The 23752-nt window shown below is 36.1% G+C and overlaps 3 protein-coding genes across 3 annotated transcripts; 2 read left to right on the top strand and 1 right to left on the bottom strand.

Annotated features, from left to right (window-relative positions):
• The first annotated feature begins 3386 nt into the window (after nt 1-3386).
• On the top strand, nt 3387-4777 carry LOC147411525 (putative dolichyl-diphosphooligosaccharide--protein glycosyltransferase subunit 3B). Its single transcript, XM_086449516.1, has one exon. It carries the CDS (start codon nt 3462-3464, stop codon nt 4497-4499), a length of 1038 nt encoding a protein of 345 aa, XP_086305642.1. The 5' UTR covers nt 3387-3461; the 3' UTR covers nt 4500-4777.
• A 9491-nt stretch (nt 4778-14268) lies between these two features.
• On the top strand, nt 14269-19994 carry LOC147411524 (syntaxin-132-like). Its single transcript, XM_086449507.1, has 13 exons — nt 14269-14408; nt 14857-14970; nt 16930-16986; nt 17323-17371; nt 17650-17738; nt 17837-17910; nt 18011-18053; nt 18128-18188; nt 18292-18317; nt 18406-18483; nt 18740-18820; nt 18900-18965; nt 19624-19994. The coding sequence occupies exons 1-13, from the start codon at nt 14391-14393 to the stop codon at nt 19783-19785; spliced, it is 918 nt and encodes a 305-aa protein (XP_086305633.1). The 5' UTR covers nt 14269-14390; the 3' UTR covers nt 19786-19994.
• A 530-nt stretch (nt 19995-20524) lies between these two features.
• On the bottom strand, nt 20525-23408 carry LOC147411523 (isocitrate lyase-like). The gene is given in 4 exon segments (XM_086449494.1): nt 20525-20662; nt 20777-21785; nt 22717-23144; nt 23147-23408. Coding segments are annotated over 4 exon segments (1692 nt in total). The 5' UTR covers nt 23307-23408; the 3' UTR covers nt 20525-20567.
• Between the last annotated feature and the right edge of the window lie 344 nt (nt 23409-23752).

Genomic DNA, 23752 nt, shown 5'->3' with positions numbered 1-23752 from the left:
CTCCTCTTCCACCCTTAATAAAAGAGTTGGGATCCAGTCAGGTGTCTCGCACTATGTGAAAATTGAAATTTTTGACAAGAAAATTTTAACAAGCCAAAAGCCCACAAATTTTAGAAAACAAATTTTGACAGCCTATGGCCGTTGAAAAAAATTAATGATCCCTAATTCGACGGTTTAGAGCCATCATATTTCTCCCATCCTCCATTAATTCAACGGTTTAGGTCTATCGAAAAAAAAAAAATTTTTGACAATGAAAAATTTGACATCTTAGTCTGTCAAATTTTTATGAAATTCGACAGCCTTAGGCTGTCAAATATAGGATTTTTTCACATTGTGCCATTCCTAAACAAGGTCAGTTGGCATCCCATTTTATGTCACATGGCATTTTGGGAGACCCACACACTGATCCCTTCGTGAATTACATATCGAAAATCAGTGTTTGATAACTTGTATCCACTAGATTTAATCTCTTGAAATTGAATTTAAATCCAACAATTAGAAATCATTCTTAAAATAATGATATTATCAATGGATGCACATCACCAATCAAACTGATTTTTTGTATGTAGATTCACCAAAGGATGGACCACACATCCATAAGGTTAGTGGGTCACCAAAAATGCCACATGCTATAAAATTGACAATATTAGTTTTAAGGGTAAATTACTAAAAGAGGGTTAAATATTTTCATATTTAAAAAAAAAAAAAAAAACTTTTTCAAAAATTATCATAAAGTAATTAAGTCACTGGAGAGTCCAGCGATTTAGTAACTCATCAGACTGTCCAGTTTTTTAATGTGTTTAAAATATACATTGATTTACCAAAACTACCCTCCAAATGGTTAAAACGTAGCATCCTAGCAATTTTGCATCCATTTAAAACGTGGGACTGTCTAACGGCTTAATTCATTTTTGATAATTTAAAAAAAAAAAAGATGTTTTTTTTATAAATATTAAAATATTTAACCCTCTTATAATAATTCACCCTACTTTCAATGAACTAATAACAGTCCATTATACATTGATGCTAACACAATGCTATCTAGTTGTTATAAATTTTTGCAGACCGATTTAGATCTATGTATCACGGATAAATGGCAATAGTTTTTAATTGAATTTCTTTTAAATCTGATCTCAGCCATGAAAAACTAAAGGGTTATAGTGTTCTAGTGTTATTTTGCCAACATGCATATGGCAACCATGTGAGTCCAACAAGCCTTATTAACACTAGCCTAACTATTTGCATTAAATAAGAAAATCATGGAAATCATACACTTTGATAGGAAGACAAACTCTTGGGATTTCTTGAAAAATTGTTTCCTAAAAATTTGTAATGAGACCATGGAGAAATCAATATTTCTCTTCCTATCTCAACTATTCCTCGACACTTTAGTATCCACAATGAATTCTAAAATTCAAATACAAAAAGAAATATTATTATTATTATTCTTAAGCTTTAAAAAAAAAGTATATTTAAAAAAAAATTAAATTATTTAAGCTCTATCCAAAGTATTGAAAATGACAGCTAGTCAACTCCCAAATTTAAAAGTAAAATTCAACGATGAAAAATAATTTTTAAAATTTTATTTTCTACATTCTTGTGGGATTGGATCATATTTTTGGATGGCACAACGTGAGTTCACGACCCTTATACAAAATTAATATGACTCAAAATGTATCATTTGAATCTATTATACAAAACATCGGTTTTGTTCTAATCATAAACATATCTATTTGGAAAGATCCTAAGGTGGATATTGTTTCCTACTCAAATAAATAAATAAATAAATTACATAAAACCAGCCAACTACTTGAAAGTGAAACCACCCCACCCTTCATTTCTCTTAAATCATTATCTCCATTATTGAAACATAAATATAATCTACAGTGTTAGATCTATTTGAGAAGATTATAAGGTGGATATTGTTTCCTAACAAAAAAAAAAAAAACTACCCAAAACCAACTAACTGCCTAAAATCACCCCACCCTCCATTTCTCTTAAATCATCTTCTCTATTGTTGAAACATAAACATAATCTACGATGTTAGATCTATTTAGGAACATCCTAAGTTTGATATTGTTTCAGGCTAAAATAATAATAATAAAATACATAAAACCACCCCACCCTCCATTTCTCTTAAACCATCATCTCCATTTTCAAAATCTAAATTTCTTTTTTTCAAAAAATGACCAAATTAAAATTGTAGGTGGGAGGAAAGGTCCTAGGCTTAACTCTCTCTCATTTTATTTTTAGAGTCATGCTGGGGTGACACAAAGGTGACAAAATAATATAGTGTTGTGCACATTACCGTAGATGCTTTTCCGCGAGATACGAGTAAAAAGCATCTACGGTTATGTGCGCGTCACCACATCATTTTTGTCACCTTTGTATCTTCGTTTGTGCCATTCCAACATTTTCCTTATTTTTATTTGGGGAAGAGGTGAGTCATGATTTTTATATGTGAGTGTGATTGATAGTGATTCTTTTATATCTACAATTTTTTTGTAATTATTAGAGATATATGTTTTTCAAGCATATATTTGATAATTTAATAATTATATGTTAATTTATTTAATTTTTTGAAAAGTGAATATTAGGCCATCTTAAATCATTATCTCCACTGTTGAAACCCAAAAAATGACCACTTGAAAACTGCAAGAGAGGAAAGATTTTAGGCTTCAAACTCTCTGTCTCTCTCATTATGGGTTGTGATTTTTATATGTGAGTGTGATTTTCTGTGATTTTTTTTTTAATATATATAATTGTCAGAGATAGTTGTTTCTCAAGCATACATGTGATAATTTAATAATTATATGTTAGTTTATTTGTATTTTTTTTAAATGAATATTAAACCATCTTAACTGATAATTTTTTGAATATTAGCCACCATTTTGAAATATTTATGAAAAGAGTAACTCCTAAACTTGGTTAAAGAGTAAATTTTTTTTTTTTTTTAAAGTCTATTTTCTTCTATATATATATATATTTTCACTGAATCTAGAGGATTATGTTTTTTTAATGTAATTGTTTGATTTATTTAATTTGATATTTTATCAATTTAATTAAAATTTTAATATTCAACAGGTAAGGAATACGTCACGTGTCAGACAACACAATATTCCTAGAGATTGCAAATTTTGGACTTGTAGAAGATCCCTAGAAATTAGGTCAGTCTCGTGAAATTCTATGTATTTGTAGTTGGAGGCCAAAAAACAAGTGAGAGATTATTTAGCCACGCCAACTTTTTCTAAGTGCACCTCAATTCATATGAAGTAACCAAAGCATGGTGTGCTCCTAGTATTAATCAAAAAAAATTTGCACATCTATGGTGTGCTCTTAGTAAAATTGGCGTGACTAGCCTCTTTAAATAGTCCAAGAAGACAAGTCTACGGACTCGAGCCATCCCTTCTTCTTCATCCTCTTTCGTCAACCCATCTCTGCAACTAGAACTTTTCCGAAAAATGCCAATCTCACTAAACCCCTCTCTCCTTCTCCTTCTCATCTTCATCATCTCTTCTTCCTTCAATCTCTTCCAAGCTTCCACTGATTCCGACTCTGAACGAGTCGCAGAACTCCTAAACCTCCAATCTCAATCGAAATCAGGCGTGATCCATCTCGATGACCGAACCTTAACTCGCTTCCTCACCTCCAAAAACCCTAGATCCTACTCTCTCCTAATCTTCTTCGATGCAGTTCAACTCCACAACAAACAAGAACTCCATCTCCAAGATCTTCGCCTCGAATTCGATCTCCTCGCCTCCTCCTTCATCACCAACAACAAAGACACCCCCTCACACACTAAACTCTTCTTCTGTGACCTCGAATTCAAAGAATCTCAAACAAGTTTCTCTCTCTTCGGTGTCAATTCTCTCCCTCACATCCGTCTTGTAAGCCCTCAGACCCATAATCTCAAAGACTCGGATCCAATGGACCAAAGCCATTTCTCTGGATTAGCCCAATCGATGGCCGATTTCGTTGACTCGAAGACGAAGCTCACCGTTGGACCCATCCAACGTCCTCCTGTTGTGTCCAAGAAACAATTAGGGTTTCTGATTGCGGCATTGTTGATATCGGCTCCGTTCCTCGTTAAGAGAATTCTCGCTGGGGGAACAGTGCTTCATGATTCAAATATCTGGTTGGCCTTTTCAGTTTTTGTGTATTTTTTCAGTGTTTCGGGCGCTATGCATAATATAATTCGGAAAATGCCGATGTTTTTGGCGGATCGTAATGATCCTTCGAAGATCGTGTTCTTTTATCAAGGATCGGGGATGCAGCTTGGAGCCGAAGGGTTTGCTGTGGGGTTCTTGTACACGATCGTTGGGTTGTTGTTGGCATTTGTTACTTATATACTAGTTCGGGTGAGGAACATAACTGTGCAGAGAGGGATTATGGTTTTTGCGCTGTTGATTTCGTTTTGGGCTGTGAAGAAGGTTATTTATTTGGATAATTGGAAGACGGGATATGGTATTCATGGATACTGGCCTTCGAGTTGGAATTGAGGTCCTATAGGATTGCTGCTGTGATTCTCTCTTACAAGGTGAGGAGTTGGATTGAAAGTAATTTTAACGAGCTTTTCAGGAATGTTAGACTTTACTGGAATGAATTCTGTTAAAGGAAAAGTACTATAGTTTGAGTTTTTTTTTATTTGTTTATAATTATGGTATGAATTTTGCTTGAAATATGTATGCTAGGTAAGTTTAGAATGCATGAACGCATGGTTCCATTTATGAGTTTTCAGTATTTATGCTGTTTAAACTGTGGTAGTTGTTGGATGCTATACGTTGTGTTTTGGGTTTTTCAATGTTTTGTGATTGTGAGAGTTGGGACTCCCCTTGAGTGTGTTAAGCTGAAGCTTCTATTTTGAATCCTCTTTGACATTGACAAACATGGTGGAGTTAGTGAATCCAAAACATACAAACAATGCAGAGAGTTATAGAGGGAAATATATGAACCACAAAAATATGACATTTCTTCTTAGGGGGCATTTGCATCGTCTTAAAACGAGCATAAAAATAGGAAAAAGTTGGACGTGTAATGTAGTAAAATTTTGAAGGCAAATCGCTCGGGACTCAAGCCATTGTCTTCTGCATTCTTGGTTTCTTATTCTTTTGGGCTAAAATTTTTCCTTAGTTCACAGGGGTCTTCTTTGAAGACTTTGTGGGTTTACTGTCTATAATTTTGTTTAGTCTCTTTGTACCTGTTTTCGCTTGGTCGGTCTCCTTGTTCAACCTTGCTTCTTAATATAGTTTTTGATTTATTAATAATATAAAAAATCAATGCCTTTTAGATTGGAAATGCACATAATATGCCAGTAAGAAGGTGCACTTTGGTGAAAGTTGAAATCTCGAAAGAGGAAGGTAATAAAGGAAGTGGATTTTAGATGGAAGAAAATTTAAGAGCACATGCTTTGACAGGAATGCAAAGCAGGAAGATATGACCCATTAATTATGGTGATGATATTTTTAGATCAGTTTCATTTTTGTGTATACTATACTGAGATAATGCATTAAATATGAAAATCATACAAATAAAATAAGTAGCTAGGTTTAAAGAAATATGTTCTATATTTAAAATTGATTTGGGATTATTCACTGGTTCCAACACTTAAGGTTTCGGTTTCCAGTACGGTTCAAGTTTTGAAAATGGAGGGTCTTTGTTACAAAGAGTTCCTACAAGTTCCATGGAGCAACAATATAATGAGAGTGATTGCAGAAGGAATCTGAAGTTCAAAACTGCCACAGATCCGATGTTTTGGAGCTTTGGATAATACTGACTTGAGTGTGCCACTGAGAACTACCTGTGGACATGTTCTTTCTTCATAATGCTTGTCATGAAAAATGCTCTACCTAATGGCTATAAATCGCCAATAAGGGGTGAGGCAAACATCCATAGTCCAGTGGGGTTCAAAGAGTCTGCCACATGGCACACGAAAAGTGAGTTAGCTGCAAGTAAATACCCAACTTCTATGAGTACAAGGTTTGCATTCTAGGTGTAAATAGCAGATGGGGTTAGGTAAAATATGTTGGCTGGTAATGTCCACCATGGGCACTCCAAGATCTTAGAGGGATGCCAAACAAGCTGAATGAAAAAGTGGTCAACTAAACTGTATTACTCTTGATGTGTACATATCATCTTCATCATATGTAATATACTTGATGCATAGATTTTTGTTTCGCTAGGCGATGTGTAGCTCTATCCTGCAGTACAGTAGTTATAGGTTTGGTGGGTCTTTTTTTCAAATAACTATGTTTTTTCAACTACTTCATCTATTCCCAAACAGCTTATATTATTCTCAAGATATAAAAGCCTTCAATTCATTTATATATGATTCCTGATCCACTGGCCCTTCCAATGGCTTTCAAATCCAAACATTGGATCTTTGAATTGACAGAGAGACTTACCAAGATTCTAATCCATTGGAAAAAAAATCTAATTGTTGTTAGATTCATGGACCAATTCAATTTAGTAGTATATTTCACTCACTTTTTTTCTTTTTCGGTTTCACCAACAACATTTTGGTGGAACAAATAGATTCTCACCAAAGCTGTGGGGTTTGGACCTCCATGGAGAGTCCCTATACTCTTTTTTTTTTTGATATCTTGGGTATCCAGGCCACTTAGAGCATACTACTAATCCCACAGGGCACGCATGTCACCCCTTCCACACGTCTAGGTCTACTGGGATAAATCCCAGGGGGTGGTCACCAAGGGGGGAAATCGAACTCAGTACTCTGCTTGCTGAGGTGTGGGCCTGGCCATCTCACCAAACCCTCCTTTGTTGTCCCTTTACTTTACTTACTCATAGCCACACATAGTCCTATCCCTTTTAGTCTCTATACCATGTTAAAAGGCCTCATATTCCACAGCTTTAATCTTGGATGACTTAAAGGGATCTTGGTTTGATGAATTCATGTTTAGCTGGAAGGAGATTGTAGAAGGGTTCCTTCTTAGGCCTTTCTTGGATGGCTTAGCGAGATCCTTCCCAACTAGTGTAATGGTTTGCATGTGGGTCTTCCCTGCCCTTTGTAAAAAAAATTTTGACTGATTTTTGGCCCATTTTAAATTAATTTATAGTTTTACCAATCAAAATAAATAATGAATTATGTTTTGTTATTTAGCTTATCTGATTTGGCACTCTTTATTACTTTTTATTTTTTATTTTTTTAACTTTGTTGTTTAAAGTATCATTCGGACTTCCAAAAGATTCTGTGGATAGTAAATTTTTAGCCAATTTCTACTTATGTGATTGTTTGTTTGGGTGGCATAATTGAATGGGGTAACAGGATCTGTTCTGCTGTGCCCAAATTTTTGGGATAAGGCTTTGATGATAATGAGATTGTTCATTTGGGTGCTGTCTGGTTAGGATAGGTAGTAACGTCCAGTCCAGCTTTACCTCTTATAATATATGGACCCTGTCCATTGGGACTGAATTTCTTAGTAAATTGGCCTTCAGAAAATTTATGTATGCCCTTAGTCCTAGCCACATTCACAGAACACTCTTTAACACTACCATGTTATCATATGTCCAAGTTTTTTGTTGGTAGAAGATGGCAGAATGTCTTCTACTTTTTTTTTTGATAAGTATAATATATTGCAAAGAGGAGAACCGAATACAAGGAGGCCGAGAAAGCCTCAAAAGAACAACAAGGAAAGAACAAACAAAAACACTAATTACATAACGAGTCCCATCTAAAAATAAAATCATCAAAAGAAGTCCCTGCAAACTCTATGTTTTGCTTAGACCATAGGTATAATAAACCCAAGATCTCTAAAAAACCTACATGAGAGTTTCTGATCTTGTTGTTAAACACCCTGTTATTTCTTTCAATCCAAATCCCCCAAGCAATAGCCGAAGGAAGCATATTCCACAGGTAACGTTTTCTGGTGTGAAAGATTTTACTGGTCCATTCATCCAACAAGGAAGAAAACTTACGAGGAAGAACCCAATTAATATGAAATAAACCAAGGAAATATGACCAAATTTGATAAGAAAAAGGACAATGAATTAAAATATGGTCAACCGATTCCCCTTCCAACAAGCAAAGGGGGCAACAGTTGGGAGTGATCCAACCCCGAACAATTAAGTTATTCATCGTAAGAATTCTACCAAGGGAAGCCAACCAAACAAAGAAGGAGATTTTTGAGGGCACTGACCTTGACCAAATAATAGAACTTGGGATGGCCCGCTCAACAAGAGGAGTGAGCTGCTTATAGAATGACCTTACAGAGAATCTCAAATCCTTCGCTCTAGTCCATTCCCACCTATCCTGATCGCTTTCATTGAGGTGACATGTATGCAGGAGATCAAGGAAAGATGTAACCTCAGTTAGCTCCCAATCATTAAAATTTCTCTTGAACCCCAAATCCCAAGTAACCGGACTCGTTGCGAACCAAACACTGCTGAATTGAATGGTTATTCTTAATAGAACAAGTGTATAAGGATGGGAATTTAGTCGCCAGAGACGAAGAGCCGCACCAACTATCTTCCCAAAATTTGATTCTGTCCCCCATGTCTGCTTTGAATCTAATCCCTTGCTCAAAATCCTTGCTAACTTTCAAAATCCCTTTTCAAACACTACACCCATACGAGACTTTAGACTCACCGCTGTACCAACCTAGACTCCTGTCCCCATATTTAGCTTTAATCACCTTCCTCTACAAACTACCCCTCTCCTCACCAAACCTCCAAAGCCACTTACCTAGAAGCGCTTTGTTGGTTAATCTAAGAACCCTAATGCCCAAACCCCCGTTCTTCTTAGGCATGCAAATCGTCTTCCATCTAACCAAATGATACTTCTTCTTATCATTCTTATCATTCCAAAGAAAGTTCCTCATGAGCCTTTCCAATCTAACTTCGACAGACCTTGGGAGTGTGAATAGAGAAAGAAAGTAAACCGGAATACTCGTTAAGGTACTTTTTATCAAGGTCACTTTCCCTCTTTTCGACAAATAATTAGCCTTCCACGTACTCAACCTTCTTTCCAACCTCTCAATCTCGTCATCCCAGATTTTAGAACTATTGTAAGGTCCTCCCAACGGTAAGCCTAAGTAGGTAGTGGGCAAGGTACCATACTCACAACCAAGAGTAGTGGCTAGCAAATGAATATCCTCTACCTCCCCTACTCCGAACAGTTTGTTTTTTTGCAAGTTAGTATGTAATCCTGACATGGCTTCGAAACAGCACAGCAACACACGAAGCACCCTCACTTGGTCCCTAGAATGCTCCAAAAACACTAGGGTATCATCTTCAAATTGAAGATGAGAGATCAACTGTTCTTCATTCACCCTGAACCCCGAGAGCTTACCTAAATCGACCGCTCTTCTAAACAACCTCCCTAAAGCTTGAGCAACAATAAGAAACAAAAACGGAGATAACGGATTCCCTTGTCTCAAACCTCTTGACCCTCTAAAAAAATCAGCCGAGCTCCCGTTGACAAGAATCGAGTACGAAACCGTTGTAACACATTTCATAATCCAACTTATCCACCTCAAGCCAAAACCCATCCTCCCCATCATATATTCTAAGAACTCCCAGCTCACATGGTCATAAGCCTTCTGTAAATCAGTTTTTCCTATCAACCCCTTTTCCTTATTTTTGATCCTAGAGTCTAGACACTCATTGGCCTTCTACTTAAAGTCACTGTATTCTAGACCGAGGAGTTTGATGGCCTTTATATGATAAATAGGAATAGCTGATTTTGCTTTATCATACTCAAAGAGTGTAGATATGATTCCACCCACCATGGCTACCCAGGTGGAACGTACCAAAATCTTGAATTGAATTATAGTCTGGGTGCCCATTCACTAGTATGAGAATGTTGAGATGCTCTTCTTTTCAATGCAACAGGGTGTCCCCACCCCCTTTAGCAGTGGAACTTACCCTTGTGGATATGCCTGCCACCACAAAAAGGCATATTAGGTATACTCACTTGTGGGGAAGCTCGATCTCACAACCTTGGGGAACACAACCAGGTCACTGAACCACTGCTCCACCACTCAGGTGGTAGAATGTTGAGGTGCTATTGAGCATCTATAGTTGAGTTTGCTAATCATGTTAAGGTACCTGTTCATGCCAATTCTTCTTGGGGTCATGCACTTTTTTTTTTCCCACCTTTTTTCATATGTGCAATGTCATCTAATGAGTTGCCTAAATTTTTTTCATTGCCTTTGTGATAGTATAACACCATGTGTCCATGCTTTTTCTTGAAGTATCAATTGATTATCCTATATGTTAAATGGCAGAAGATGTGTTATTATCAGATATCTTTCTGTGGTATACCAAAGTGTCTGATGATATGCTCTTTGATGGCTATAGCCTGCTCTTTTGCAGTAGTCATCGAAATGGTGTCGACCCATTTTGCACAGTAGTTAGTCATGTGTGCCCATAGATTTTGGGTCGATAGGTGCAACCAGGTTGAGCCCCACAAATAAAGTGGCCAAGTTGAGTGATGCTTTGCTGTGTTGGGTTGCCATGAAGTTGACTTCTTTGGCCGTATAAAACAAAGCCAACTGTATCTTGTTTGATATTAGGGGGTAATAATACTTGTCATGTTGTTCATAATATGCCTTATCTCTTCGCACTCTCTGGATTATTTGGGTATATATAGGCTGACTTAAGAACCTTGGTAAGGTTCCAATCAAAATACTCTTCAAAAGTAAATTGTTTTCCATTGTTTTGGGCTTTCTTCTACTTTCGTAGCATCTAGGCAGTTTTCTGATACATGTTGTTCAGCAGTCAGGGACTGTTCCACACAATAGACTTCATGCTTTCATTTTGATGCCCAAGACATCTGTAGAAATGGAGGTTTCCCTGGGGTGCAATGTATTTTTTCTTTGATTTTCAAGCATGTGTGGGGGACAATTCTCTTAGTAACAATGGTGTTACTGATATTTCTGAAACCTTAGTTTTGATGGTTGCTCATCATTGTTTTTATTCTCAATTTACCCGGTATGACCTTTATGAATCTTCTAAGCAAGTCCCTTAGGCTTCAGAACTATAGCTATCCTTATCGTCCAAGTTCTTGATATCTGACCACAACTCTCCTGGTGAAGCAAAATTGTGCAGTAGACATGGAATGATCATATCCGTCAAGTCTTTAATATTACCTAAAAAGGTATGGTAATACCCGATCCAATCAAATTTGAATTTCATAAACTCTCAAGTATGGGATCTGTTCGGATTGTTGGGGAAGGGATATTAGTCCTGGAATGGTGCTTTGCTAATACAGTTAAATGGATCTTGAGGTTTTGCTGTCGTATCTTGAAATTGGTTCCATAAAAATCTATCCAACCCGGTTGCTTAATGGAATCGATTATTTCTTTTCTGAAAATTTCTAAATTAAATAGAATTGAAAGGCAGAAACTCGAAAGAACATATCACACTTTATGGCCCTCCTCTCAGTGATTCTGGCAATGTCGTCAGGGAGTCGAGGATTAGACCAAGCCCAATGATTCTCATACTGGGTTGAACACCAATCGGTTGTCAATGGGAGGTGGACTATATCATTTACAAAAGATAGGGCAGCTTGTTTAGAAGAGAATTCCATGGGCGGTGGACTTCATCATGTATTGGGATTTTATTCGTTTGCTGACTCATTCAGTTTGGTCTCACCTCACATTCACTTTGATTTTCCTAGGTACGTGTTATTTCTCTTTAAATCGCACAGTCTACAATCTTAGAAGAATTCGTTGTGATTGTTGGCTCTCATTTCCATTTCTTGGGCCACACGGAAAGAGAAATAGTCTTCTTCCAACGTGGGGAGAGAAGATGGTGGGTGCTCACTCAATTGGTGCCCCATTAGGGCATGAAGCTAGTGAGAGCTATTGCGATAGTTAAATCAAAACTCAAGCGAATCAACTCAACTTGATTGGATTTATTAGCTAACCTTATTACTCGGTTTTGAACTCATTTAGATTCTGTAATTGGCTGAAGTAGCCAAATTAACTAAATTGGTAAGGCCTGTGGAGTGTACATCCTGTGACCTTGGTTCAAGACCAGTTGAACCCAAGTTCATGTTCTGACCCCTACCTAGAAAAAAATAAAAAAAAAATAGAAGTTTCGGTAATGGGTTCACCAACTGCTCATAATATCCCAAATAAAAAAGAAAAGTAATGCATGATGTTTCCAAGAAAGCAACTTTGATTTTGGTCCAACTCGACTCCTAGTTTAGTAGTAATCCTATTTTCTTTTTTAATGATATATGGTGTTATAAACTTATAAAAACATAAATATACTTACACGGGGACGGACTTATTAATATTATGAAGATTGAATAATGAGTATGTTGCTGGGCGGCCATCACCTATTCTAAGTAAAATAATATTCTAAAATTTATGCGGGCCACCTCTTATACATAGGTGAAGATACACTCACAACCAGGATTACCCAATTCTTCGTTGTTAAGGCACATCGAACTAGTTATTGTGTTCTTGTTCTTGAAATGCAGCGAACCAATCAAATTTCATCATTTTTTACCCTTCTTTTATTTTTTTATTTTTTATTTTTGACATTTCACTCCTCATGTTGAAAATATTTGAGATATCCTCCTAAAATTTCAAATTGATAGCATGCCTTTTTTTTTTTTACCTCGATTTTTATTAATAAGAATTGATTAAAAACGATCAAATACCTTTATCTTCAACTTGTAAATCAAAAAGCATGCATTTTTTTCTTTCTAAAATTTGCCATCTTCATTCTGTATTCTACTTTATTCATCACTTCAACCTTCAAATGCCCTCATCTTTATCTACTCTTTAACATCGAGTTCATTCTTGAGATGAATTATTAAACCATGAATGCGAATTCAAATTCCGCAAACTTACAAATCAGGTAGCATAGGTCATAAGATTTACTACTCAAAAAAAATATCACACATGTAGTGTACTGTTTAGTTGTTTTTTCTATTTTTGCTTTTTTTTTTTTTTTTTTCTTTTTAAAGAATAATGATTTTCTGATGCCCCCCTTTGCCATACACCCCTATCAAAGAACCGTAGATCATTTGCCTTGGGATACACAGAATCATAAATTTTTTCTTATGTATCCCAAGGCAAATAACATTCGATTCTATGATGCGGGCGTCTATGTCAAGAGGGGGTGTCAGATTATCACGATTCTTTTTTTTAATGACTACAACTTATGTATTTTTTTTATTTTTTGTGCGGTACCTAAGTAATCAAATGATTTAAAGGATTGAAATATTAAAAATTGTTTAACTTTTGGATACAGCACAATTTTAAAACATCAAATTTCTGATGGTATATTTCTGAAATGGATTATCAGCTCCTCAAATCCAATTGATATAAATTCCCAATCAGGCTGACATTTGATTTGCAGGTCCACTAAGAACCAAATGGTACTTCACTAATCTCAAAATGAGAATTCTTTGAAGCCCAAAGTTTGCCAATTCATTGGTACTTTACAATTGGGTTATAAAAAAATTCCTATAATCGATGGCTTAAACCCAAGAAAATAGAATACGAAAATTAGAAATAATAAATGAAAAAAAAAAAATACAAATCTGAAACCTATAAGAGATTTAAAATTAAAATTATTTCTTGAGATACGTGCAAGAATGAATATGAATTCGCAATTTATAAGAGAAAAGATAAACTATTGTGTTTTATCATATAGATACCAATGCTAAGTTTTTTATTATTAAAAATCCACTTTATGTCCACTTTCACTGTTCCCATTCTCTTTCTTTTCGCTTTGCTCACTCCTTTAAAATCATGAAATTGAATTTTCCTTTCAGTTGGGATTGTAATTATTCGTTGAACATATTCAATTCATCTAAATCAATTTCTACTTAATTTTTCGTCTATTAAATAAACTAGAAATTTCATGTATTAGAAAGTGACTAGAAATCTAGAATCACCAATCAGTTTTCTTTTTCAAAGCATCAATCCTCTGCGTTATGTAGGAGCACCTCCATGAAATGCCACGTGATACACTTTTGGGATTAATGAACCAAGAATGTTTGGTCCACATCTTGGTGGGACCTACATACTACTATCGGCTAGATTGGTGATTTTGAGCCATTGATAGACATGGGCTTCTAGACCAGGCCCATGGCCCATGGATGGATTTTAACCCATCTTAAATCATGCTCGTTTTAAACGAAGAATCACCAATCAGGATTTAATTCAGGTCCCAACATTAGGTGACCAAACATGCATGAAGTAAGGCTGACCTGGAATACCACGTGTCAAATTCTTGGGATGCCATATCAAAGTTAACTCCCACCTTAGTTTTCTTGTTTTTAGTCGTTTTGTCTTTCTTAAGTTTCCCGCCGGCCAACTCATCATAATATGTACAAAAATGGACTCGCTTTCTGCTCCGTTCAACCATTTTAAAATCTCTCTCTCTCTCTCTCTCTCTCTCATTCAATCGAGATGAACGACCTGTTCACGGTAACTCCCCTCTGTTACAAGAAAACTCTTTGTGTTGTTTATGATGAGTTGATTTTTTTTTTTTCGTTTCATTTAGATGTTTTTATTGAATTTTTATGCTGAATTTATTATACACATCTTTGTAGCAGAACTGGTGATTCGAATTAATAATTACAAATTTAATGCTTTTGTGGATTTGAATTTCTTAGGGAACCCATTCAGTAATTTTTTTTAACCTTCATCACTCATGTTAGAATCTATGGTTTATATGATAATTCTGAGCTTTTTTTAAACTTTCAACTATTGGGTTTTTGGTGGAGCAATTGTTTTGATTTGAAGTTTTATGGGATTTTCCTTGTTTAAGTGATGTTGTCTGGTTCAATTTAAAGTTATCACTTTTCAATTTATTTATTTATTTTTGTTAATCTCTAAGAAGTTTTTAATTTTGTAGAATCATTGCCTTTTGTAGGATTCGTTTGTAGATGGAGGCAACGATCAGCCTCCAAGAGAGAGGAACATTGAGATGGGAATTGCAATTCAATCAAGTAACTCAGATTGGGGAATGGAAGCTTTCTTCAAGCAGGTATTCCTCATTGGTTTAAGTTACTATAAGCTTCCAACGTTTCAAGTTTGAAAGTTGGAAATGTCAAAGTATTAGGTGTAAAGCATTGTAAATTTGTAATTTGGAGTATTGCACGACATTTTGATCGAGAATAAGATAGGATTAGTTTGATTTAAGAATATGTTATATTTGTCTGAGACAGAGTTGATCTCTAGTTAGGATTTGCTTCTACCATTTTCTATATAAACCCTATTGGAATTCCCACAATCTACATCCAAGAGAACCAATAAAATCAATTTTATTATCATGTTATCAGAGCAAGTCATCCAACGACCTATGCTCTATTGATTGTTGATTTTGGTTACATTGTCCTCTGGCGGGCAACACCATCACTACTAGCCAGACATATGTCCATCTTAGACTTCTTTATTTGTTCAAGTTTTCCGTGGTGTTTTTCTATGCAGCAAGACTTCTAACACAAAGCACTACCATTATGATGTGCACCAAACCTATTTCTGTAGAGCCCTTATTGTTAATCGCTCTAGATCCCTTTTGGTCCAAAACCAGGTTTAGTCCTACCCTTATGTAAGAAGAACAAAAAATCCATTACTTAAAGCCTAGTTGGATTAGATAACTTTTTTTCCCAAATAGACTCTGTATCCATGATGGTCAAGCTCCCCAATTTGAGCTTCTAAATCCCATTGATCAAGCTAATTTTTTTTTTGGCCAAATAGCCTCTAAATTCTATAAGCCTCCTGTCTATTTGAGCCTATGAATCATTTATGATCAACTCATCTTGACCCATAGAAGCCTAATCTCATCATCGGATTAAAATTCAATAGATTTTGATCTAGCCTCAACCGATCATGTCCCCTCTTAGGCCCATTTGGTTGAGCTATTTGCTCCTTCTCTTCTACACGTTTGGATACATCATTTTTCTCAGGCAGGCACTCACAATACAATTATTTACCAAATCAACAATACACATTTGACAAAGCAGATTTCAACGGAGACTCATATTGCAAGTCAATCACATTCATAATCTCATAACCATATGCACTTGGCTATTGACAACCCTTTATCAACAATTGTGTTCTTGAAAACTATTGACTTCAGTAAATTCTAGTTGATCGTTGATCACCATAAGTTTGAGGATGTTAGAGTAGAGAAGTGAAACGCCATGCTCCTGAACCTAGTTTACGATGATCGATGTAATTGAGCTTCTCCTTTGTTGCTTCGTTCTCCTTGCTCATTCAAATTAGCAAGGGAGATGGTGGATACATGGTTTTGAGCTCGAAAGCATCTAGGAGAATGGGTACTTCCCTTTGAAGAACGTGGTAATGTGGTGTACTTGCAGCTGAACACTCTTGGTTAATCTGCCAATGGGCTGGAACCACTCACCAGTAGGCCTAAGTGTGGCCACTTAGGAATCAAGCTCGAGGGAGTGGTAAAGGTGCTGATCTCTGTCATCCCCACTCATTTTGGTTGGGCCTTTGTGTGATTGGATGGTGGTGTTGTCTCTCATTTACCTACCGATGGTACTTTGAATCGAACACGCCCCTTGCAATAATAAGGTCTATTACGATACACTGAATCATGTTTTGATAGAGATTAAGATAGGACTACATTGATTTAAGACTAGGATTAGATTTGTTCGAGATGTAGCGTATCTTCAGTTAGAATTTGCTGCTACTGTTTTGCATAAACCCTATTAGGGTTCCTTTAATCAACATTCAAGAAAACCAATAAAATCATTTTCTTATTAGAAATACTATTACCCTTCATCATGTTTAGATTTATATGAACTTGTTAGCACATAAAGCAGGGTATCACCAAAATAGAAGTGTTTGCTTTTACAAATGATGTTTGCATTGTGGGATTATAAAAAAAAAACAGAAATTGATGCATTAGATATATAAGGACTCGGATGACAAAATTACATTTTCCTCAGTTAGTCTTGTTCTCTTTGTTCCTATTTAGGTACAAGAGGTTGAGAAACAGATGGACAAGGTCAGTCAGCTACTTCAAAACCTTCAGGTATGGACACTCATCCATGATTATGTTTGTCATCTTAGTTTCCATATAGGAAATTAGAAATAAGGTGTTCAGAATCAAGATCTGGCTCTTCAAAATCAAATTGAGTGATCGTGGAACCATAGTGAATTCCACTTCTACAAAATTCTGAGTACAAACTCTCAGCTATGTAGTTCATAGTTTAACTTGATGAAAGAGGTCTTTGAGGTAATAAGCTGAAAGTACTTTCTATGTCCAACCATAGGTGCTACGTTAAGATCAACAAATTATTTTTATTTTATTTTTCATTTTCTTAGTGCACATTTAATTTTAAAACTCAAAATGTTAAATCATTTACAGGATGCTAATGAGGAATCCAAGTCTGTTACAAAAGCCTCTGCTATGAAAGGTATGATTCCAACTCCTTATAATTGTCTTTGAGGTTTTCAAAATCAAAATTCAACATAAACCAAGGCTTAACATTTTAGGGAAGTTAGTGTGACTTGGCAAAGTAATTTTTCTTTTGTGGAGTTCATAAACTAGTTTCTTATGTTACTATCTCCAGTAGAATTCATGAAATGTAGCAGAGAATTGCTCGAAATAAGTAAATCATAGCTCTACCTTGTGTGTACACACTACTAACTTATTTGGCAGAGTAGCTCTAAAGTACTTTTAGATCCCTTTCAGCAATCAAGCAGAGAATGGCCAAAGATATTGATGAAGTGATCAAGATCACGCGTAACATAAAGGCAAAACTAGACGAAATAGACAAAGATGTACTAATCTTTTCTTGTGTTCACAAAATAGCAGTTTATTTTGTGAAAAGTGTACCTGATCATACTTGTTTTGCTGACTCTATTTTGTCCTTTTCAAGAACTTAACCAGCCGACAGAAGCCTGGTTGTGGGAAAGGGTCGGGCGTTGATCGATCCAGGATGTCTATGACTACGTGAGTTGTAACTGCCAATGTCAGATAGCAGTTTATTTATTTTATATTTCATGTTCTGGAATTAACAAGTAAATATTTTAATTCTTCGCCCAATTTGTAGTTCCTTAAAGAAGAAGTTGAAGGAGCGGATGGATTATTTTCAGGTAATGGCTTTAATATTTTGCTAGTATTTTGGCCTTGGACTTGTCTTCTAATGTACAATTTTCCCCTGTTTCAGATTCTAAGGCAAAATATTCAAGATGATTATCGTGAGGTGGTCGAGAGAAGGGTCTTCACAGGTTCAAATACATTAACCTACATTTTCTTATGGGTTTATGGCCAATCAAGTGTTCTTCTTTTCAGTATTTTGTGTTGATGACTTTCACAATTATGATTGAACAGTTACGGGGACTAGACCAGATGATGAGGTGAGACCGAATCTTCAAACTGCTAATATCATTTTAAAGATATAATTGAATCCATCTTAATTGGTAATTATTTTTAATACTTTGTAAGACAATTGACCACCTGATAGAGACTGGAAACAGTGAGCAAATCTTCAACAAGGCGATTCTTGAAATGGGAAGGGGACAGGTATGCCTATGTTAGATTTTATGTTAATTATAAACCTATAGAAGTCTCTCAATTTTTGGAGCATTGAACATAAAGTTAGTGATGAAGGAATCTGCAACCTCTCATAACCTCCAGTTCCTAAGTTTTTTCATAATGGATTTACTGATGAGAGGAGGAGATTTTGGAGATGAAAATAACTCGGTTTATTGAAAAATTCTGTTAGTTTGTGGGTTTTTTTGTTAGCTTTTAGACTTGAAATGTGGAACTTTGGTTCTAGATGCTGGATACTGTGGAAGAAATTCAGGAGAGACATGATGCAGTGAAGGAAATTGAGAAAAAGCTTCTTGACTTGCATCAGGTATATTTCTTTCCTGCATCAAGGTTGACATTTTGTTTAGAAAATTTGCAGATTAATTTACAATTTTGTATTTTTTCAGATTTTCCTTGATATGGCAGTTCTAGTTGAGGCCCAAGGAGACTTGTTAGACAACATCGAAATTCAGGTTTGACTCGATGAACTACACTTTTTTTTTTCTTGTTGAACCATTAATTGAAGCTTCACGACGTCTCAAATGCAGTCGGCTTCACCATTACTTAGATCTACTTTCTCTTTTGTTGCCATGACTTTTGCATACCAAATTTGAACCCAAAATTCTTTATTGGATTTTGTCTCGAATTACCAGACCAAAATCAAAATGAAGTTTAAGTGGAGTGAAATTGAGTATTTAATATTCGATTGGCTATCCAACAGCTGACCACATCGTGAAGTGGGGTTGGGATGAGTCTTAGGAATCACTAGTTCAATTGAAAATCAATCTGATGTTATGCATTCCAAGGTTCCTAAAGTTTCTTGAAAGGATTCCAAGGAGTCAATGGAGGATCGATTCCTGGTTGTGTATTGAGTGAAGGGGTTTAATGGAGATCAATTAATAAATGTAACAAATTATCAGAAATTCTTTATTAATAGTAGTGACCACTAAAATTTACTCTTCTGAGTTGCAAATTCTTCTATTGGTTGGTGTAACATCAAATTTAATAGTTAGATCCGAATGCCACCTCAAATACACAAAGAAAAAGTCCTCTAACATTACACAAAATCACATTTGTCGTAAATCTAACTCTGGACTATCCTTACAAATTCAAACTGCCTCTTGTTTATAGGTGACAAATGCAGTGGACCATGTGCAATCGGGTACAGACGCCTTAAAAACGGCAAAGAGCTTGCAGAAGAAATCAAGGAAATGCATGATGATAGCCATCATCATCCTTCTGATAATCGCAATTATCATTGTACTATCAATTGTGAAACCATGGAGCAAATAGAAAGGAGAAGCCAAACTTGGGTGACTTCGTTTCTCTTATTTTGGCGTTGTTTTTCATACAAAGTTATGTAGGAAATAAATTTTGAAGTTGTATCACTTTCTTGTTCATCACACAAGGACCAAAATATAATTTGTTCGACTTAAACTTAATAATGGAATTGCTTTCAAATGATGGGAATACTCATTAGAGGCAGTTTGAATTGGTATCAATTTGAGGCCGCATCCCCAAGAAATGGATTTGGTTAAACAAGTCCGGTTCCGCCATTCAATTTTGTTCAAAACATGCCTTTTGATGATTGCAAACAGAGATGTCGACTTATTAGGTAGAGTGGTGCAACTGTAGAGTACATTGGGGGAATTCCCTGCTCTATTCTTATGTTCTTAATCAGTTTATTTTACTGAGTATTGGGAAAACTACTACCGAGTAGAAGCTAAAAAAAAAGTGGTGGGTTGATTGGTTGCACTGCATTGAACAACTTCATCACAAACAAAGCCAATCAAGTAATAAAACTAAGACAAACACTTGATTATAGCTTAGTTTCACATATACTGAGATAATCTCTGGGAAATAAACATAAAACACTTATCTTCAATGTAGTTCTAGATGAGCTTTGCAGATTTAAAAATAGGCCATAATCATCAGTTTTCTGGCTAAAAATGCCAAAACAAGAAGCCCGATCACCAGAAATTATTACACAATATTCTACTGAGATCCACATAATAGAAAAGAAAAAAAAAAAAAAAAAATTCCTGAACTACCATTTCCCTTAGGCAACAGTTCTCCTACATTCTTGACTTAGCCATCAGCACACTGCCTTGGCTCACTTCCGTACTACCGGGTTGAGTCCATGTTTCCTTGAATTGCTCTTCAGTCACACCTGCAAATAAGCCCACATTTTTATGATGTATGCATACATGTATCCAAGATCTATACTGCAAATTTGTATTAAAAATAAAAAAGAAATATTGAGATGAATGGAGTGATAACTTGCCTTTCCCCATGGCAGCAGTAGATGAGATGCCTCCCTGGACAGTTTTTAGCACCCTATCGTAATAATTTGCACCAGACCACTTTTGATGAGCCAAAGTATCGACCCCATTGTTCCTCTCCTCCCTTTGAATCCTCTCTACATAAGCAAGCATGCCTCGCCGAGCGAAATCCTTTGCAAAAGTATCGATCACAAGTGCATCAGCATGAAATCCAGCTAACGTTATGAACTGCCAACAGAAACCCAATTTCGCAATCTGAGGGATGAAATCCATCATCTGTTCATCACTCATCCCCGATGCATCCCAATTGAAAGAAGGTGACAGATTATAAGCCAACATGGTTTCGGGATGCATTGACTTCACTCCTTCAGCAAACATGGTGCACTCCACCATATTAGGACTTGAAGTCTCCATCCATATAAGATCAGTATGAGGAGCGAACGCCCATCCACGAACAATAGCTGCAGTTACAGATCCTTTGAACCTATAAAATCCTTCTCTGGTTCTAGGTAAATCCCAGTCCCAGAACAAGTTCTTAAGTCCCAACCTCTCTGCTATTTCTCGGCCTTGCTCATTCGAGAGACACTTATTGTAACTAGAGTAGTTCGTCCACTCGTTTAATCGCCTATGTTTCTCATCTTCTCCTATATTAAGCTTCTTAATTGTGTCGATAACACACTCGGAGAAGGTTTTCAATTGGGCCATTGATAACCAATTGTCCTCAATTGCTTGAAGTTCAGTTTCGTTCTTATTGGAAGCCATACCTTCTGCTAGAATAGTAGCTAAGCTTTTCCCTTTCAGATTTGGGTTAGTTGCACCCAATATGAATTGATGGTCTCTACTGTCAACATTGGTTTGAATCAAAGTGGCTGCAACTGCATCGGTACGGGCTACCAGGATGGTTTCAACGCCCATTATATCGAACTGCAACCTTGCAGCAACTAGCCTATTGATGTGTTCACTGACCGAAACCAGGACTTTCCCAGCCATGTGTCCACATTTCTTTGTTACCTGGCAGAGAATATACAATTGTAAGGATCTTTGAGATTGAGAACCGTATTAACATCTCGATAGATTATTTTCTAGATTAAGATTGCTTTGCTGGTTTCCTCTGTTCAAATCCTTCTCAGGGTTGCTATAAGGTGGAATGCCAACATTCGATGCTAGACAACCTCCAAAATCTTTTATTATTATTATTATTTATAAATACTCTTTAAAAAAATACCCCACAACAAAAGGCAAGTATTTTACTGTTATTGTGCAACAATACATTCTTCTAAATATCACAAAGCCTCAAACAGTTAGTTACAAATTAAACATCATTGCACAATGATAAGAAGATGAAAAAAATGCTGAACTGACCTTGTTTGACACAGCGCTCAACTCTGCGCTTATGTGGCAGTGGGTAGAAAATCATAGATCTTCTTTCCTTGTGTCGCGAGAAAAAATCTATAGTTCTCTACCACTGCCACGTTGAACAAAGTCAGTTTAGAACAACTCGTAAGATAATAGTTTTTACCACTAAAAGACAGTAGAAAAAAAAAAAGTCATTTATCAAGATTTTTAATTTGCAAACTATTGGATACTAGCATCTTTCTATTATAAATCGTCTAGAATTAATAAAACTAAATTTCTCTACATCTTGATAGTTAGTTGTTATAAGGTGGAATGCTAACGTTGATGCTAGAAACCCCCAAACTCATATTTTACTGTTACTGTGCAACAATACATTCTTGTAAATATCATATAAAGCCTCAAGAGGTTATTTACAAAATATCAGTGTACAATGATAATAAGATAATTACTTTTTACTACTAAAAGACAGAATAAAATTACTTTTTATAGGCATTTATCACGATTTTTAATTTGTTAACCATTGGATACTAGCTTCTCTCTATTAAAAACAATCCAGAATTAATAAAACTAAATTTCCCTACATTACCGAAGATTGGTCTTCAATATGGACTCCAGCCGCTCCCCGCTCCACGAAAAGCTTGCAGAGCTTAACAGTTGCAGTTGCACCACCAAAACCAGTGTCTCCATCAGCAATTATTGGCTTCAAGTAGTCGATATAAGGTGCTCTTGCTCTCTCTTGTCGGCTCATGCTCATCCGAGCCTCTCTTTGCTTCCTGTCGTGGTATTGTTGAGCAAAGAAGAGATGCTCAACCTTATTGGGAACGGTGTCATAGGGATAGTCGGCAAGGTCAGGCCCAGGTTCATTGGTGCTAGTATGAGTTGACGAACACTGCCAGCCGGATACATAGATGGAGTCCAAGTGCTTAGCCATCATAGTAACTTGAACTGGGTCTAGAGCACCAAAGGTTCTTGAAGCCGTTCCATTGGCTTGGTGGGTCTTAAGAGTCATCCATGCTTCTTGGCAAGCTCATTTGAGCCATAACTCTGTCTAAGGTTACCTCTCAAGGAGACCACGTCTCTGGCAGTATAAGGTCGATGGGTTAGCTTGAACCTCTCAGAGCCCCACCATGCTTGAACCTCTGCAACTTCTGCTTCAAACCTCCCTTCTTCTTCCATTATCTGATAGACACAGTTATTATAAATTATTACAGCAATAGTTAGAACTGATTAATTAAGATGTTTAATCATTCCTTGTAAATTGCTTCCATATAATATTTGTTCTATTTCATACAAAAACAATATATATTTATATAATAATTGGTATTTGATAGATCCAAATAGGACATCTTTTGGGTCTAGTGAGTGCTGCACCATAAATGCTACGTGAAAAACTGAAGTGAATTTAGCCCATTTTTGGTGTGTAAGTCCAAGAGTGTGGGCCAAACACTATATATTAATAAACCAATAGTGTATGATGTGGCCTTTAGTGGTCAGCATCACATCCAAACAGAGAATAAGTCGACATCAAATTAAAAAAATAAAATTTTCATTGTAAACTTCCTGAGAAAAAGAAACCATACTGACAGATTTTTCTCTCCAACACTTCTCCTGTTCTTTTAACG

This window comes from Akebia trifoliata, chromosome 1, assembly GCF_017979445.1.
Source record: "Akebia trifoliata isolate Shusen 1 chromosome 1, ASM1797944v1, whole genome shotgun sequence".
Taxonomy (NCBI): domain Eukaryota; kingdom Viridiplantae; phylum Streptophyta; class Magnoliopsida; order Ranunculales; family Lardizabalaceae; genus Akebia; species Akebia trifoliata.
Note: the sequence above shows the minus strand (reverse complement) of the source record. Positions and strands in the feature narration are given on the sequence as shown.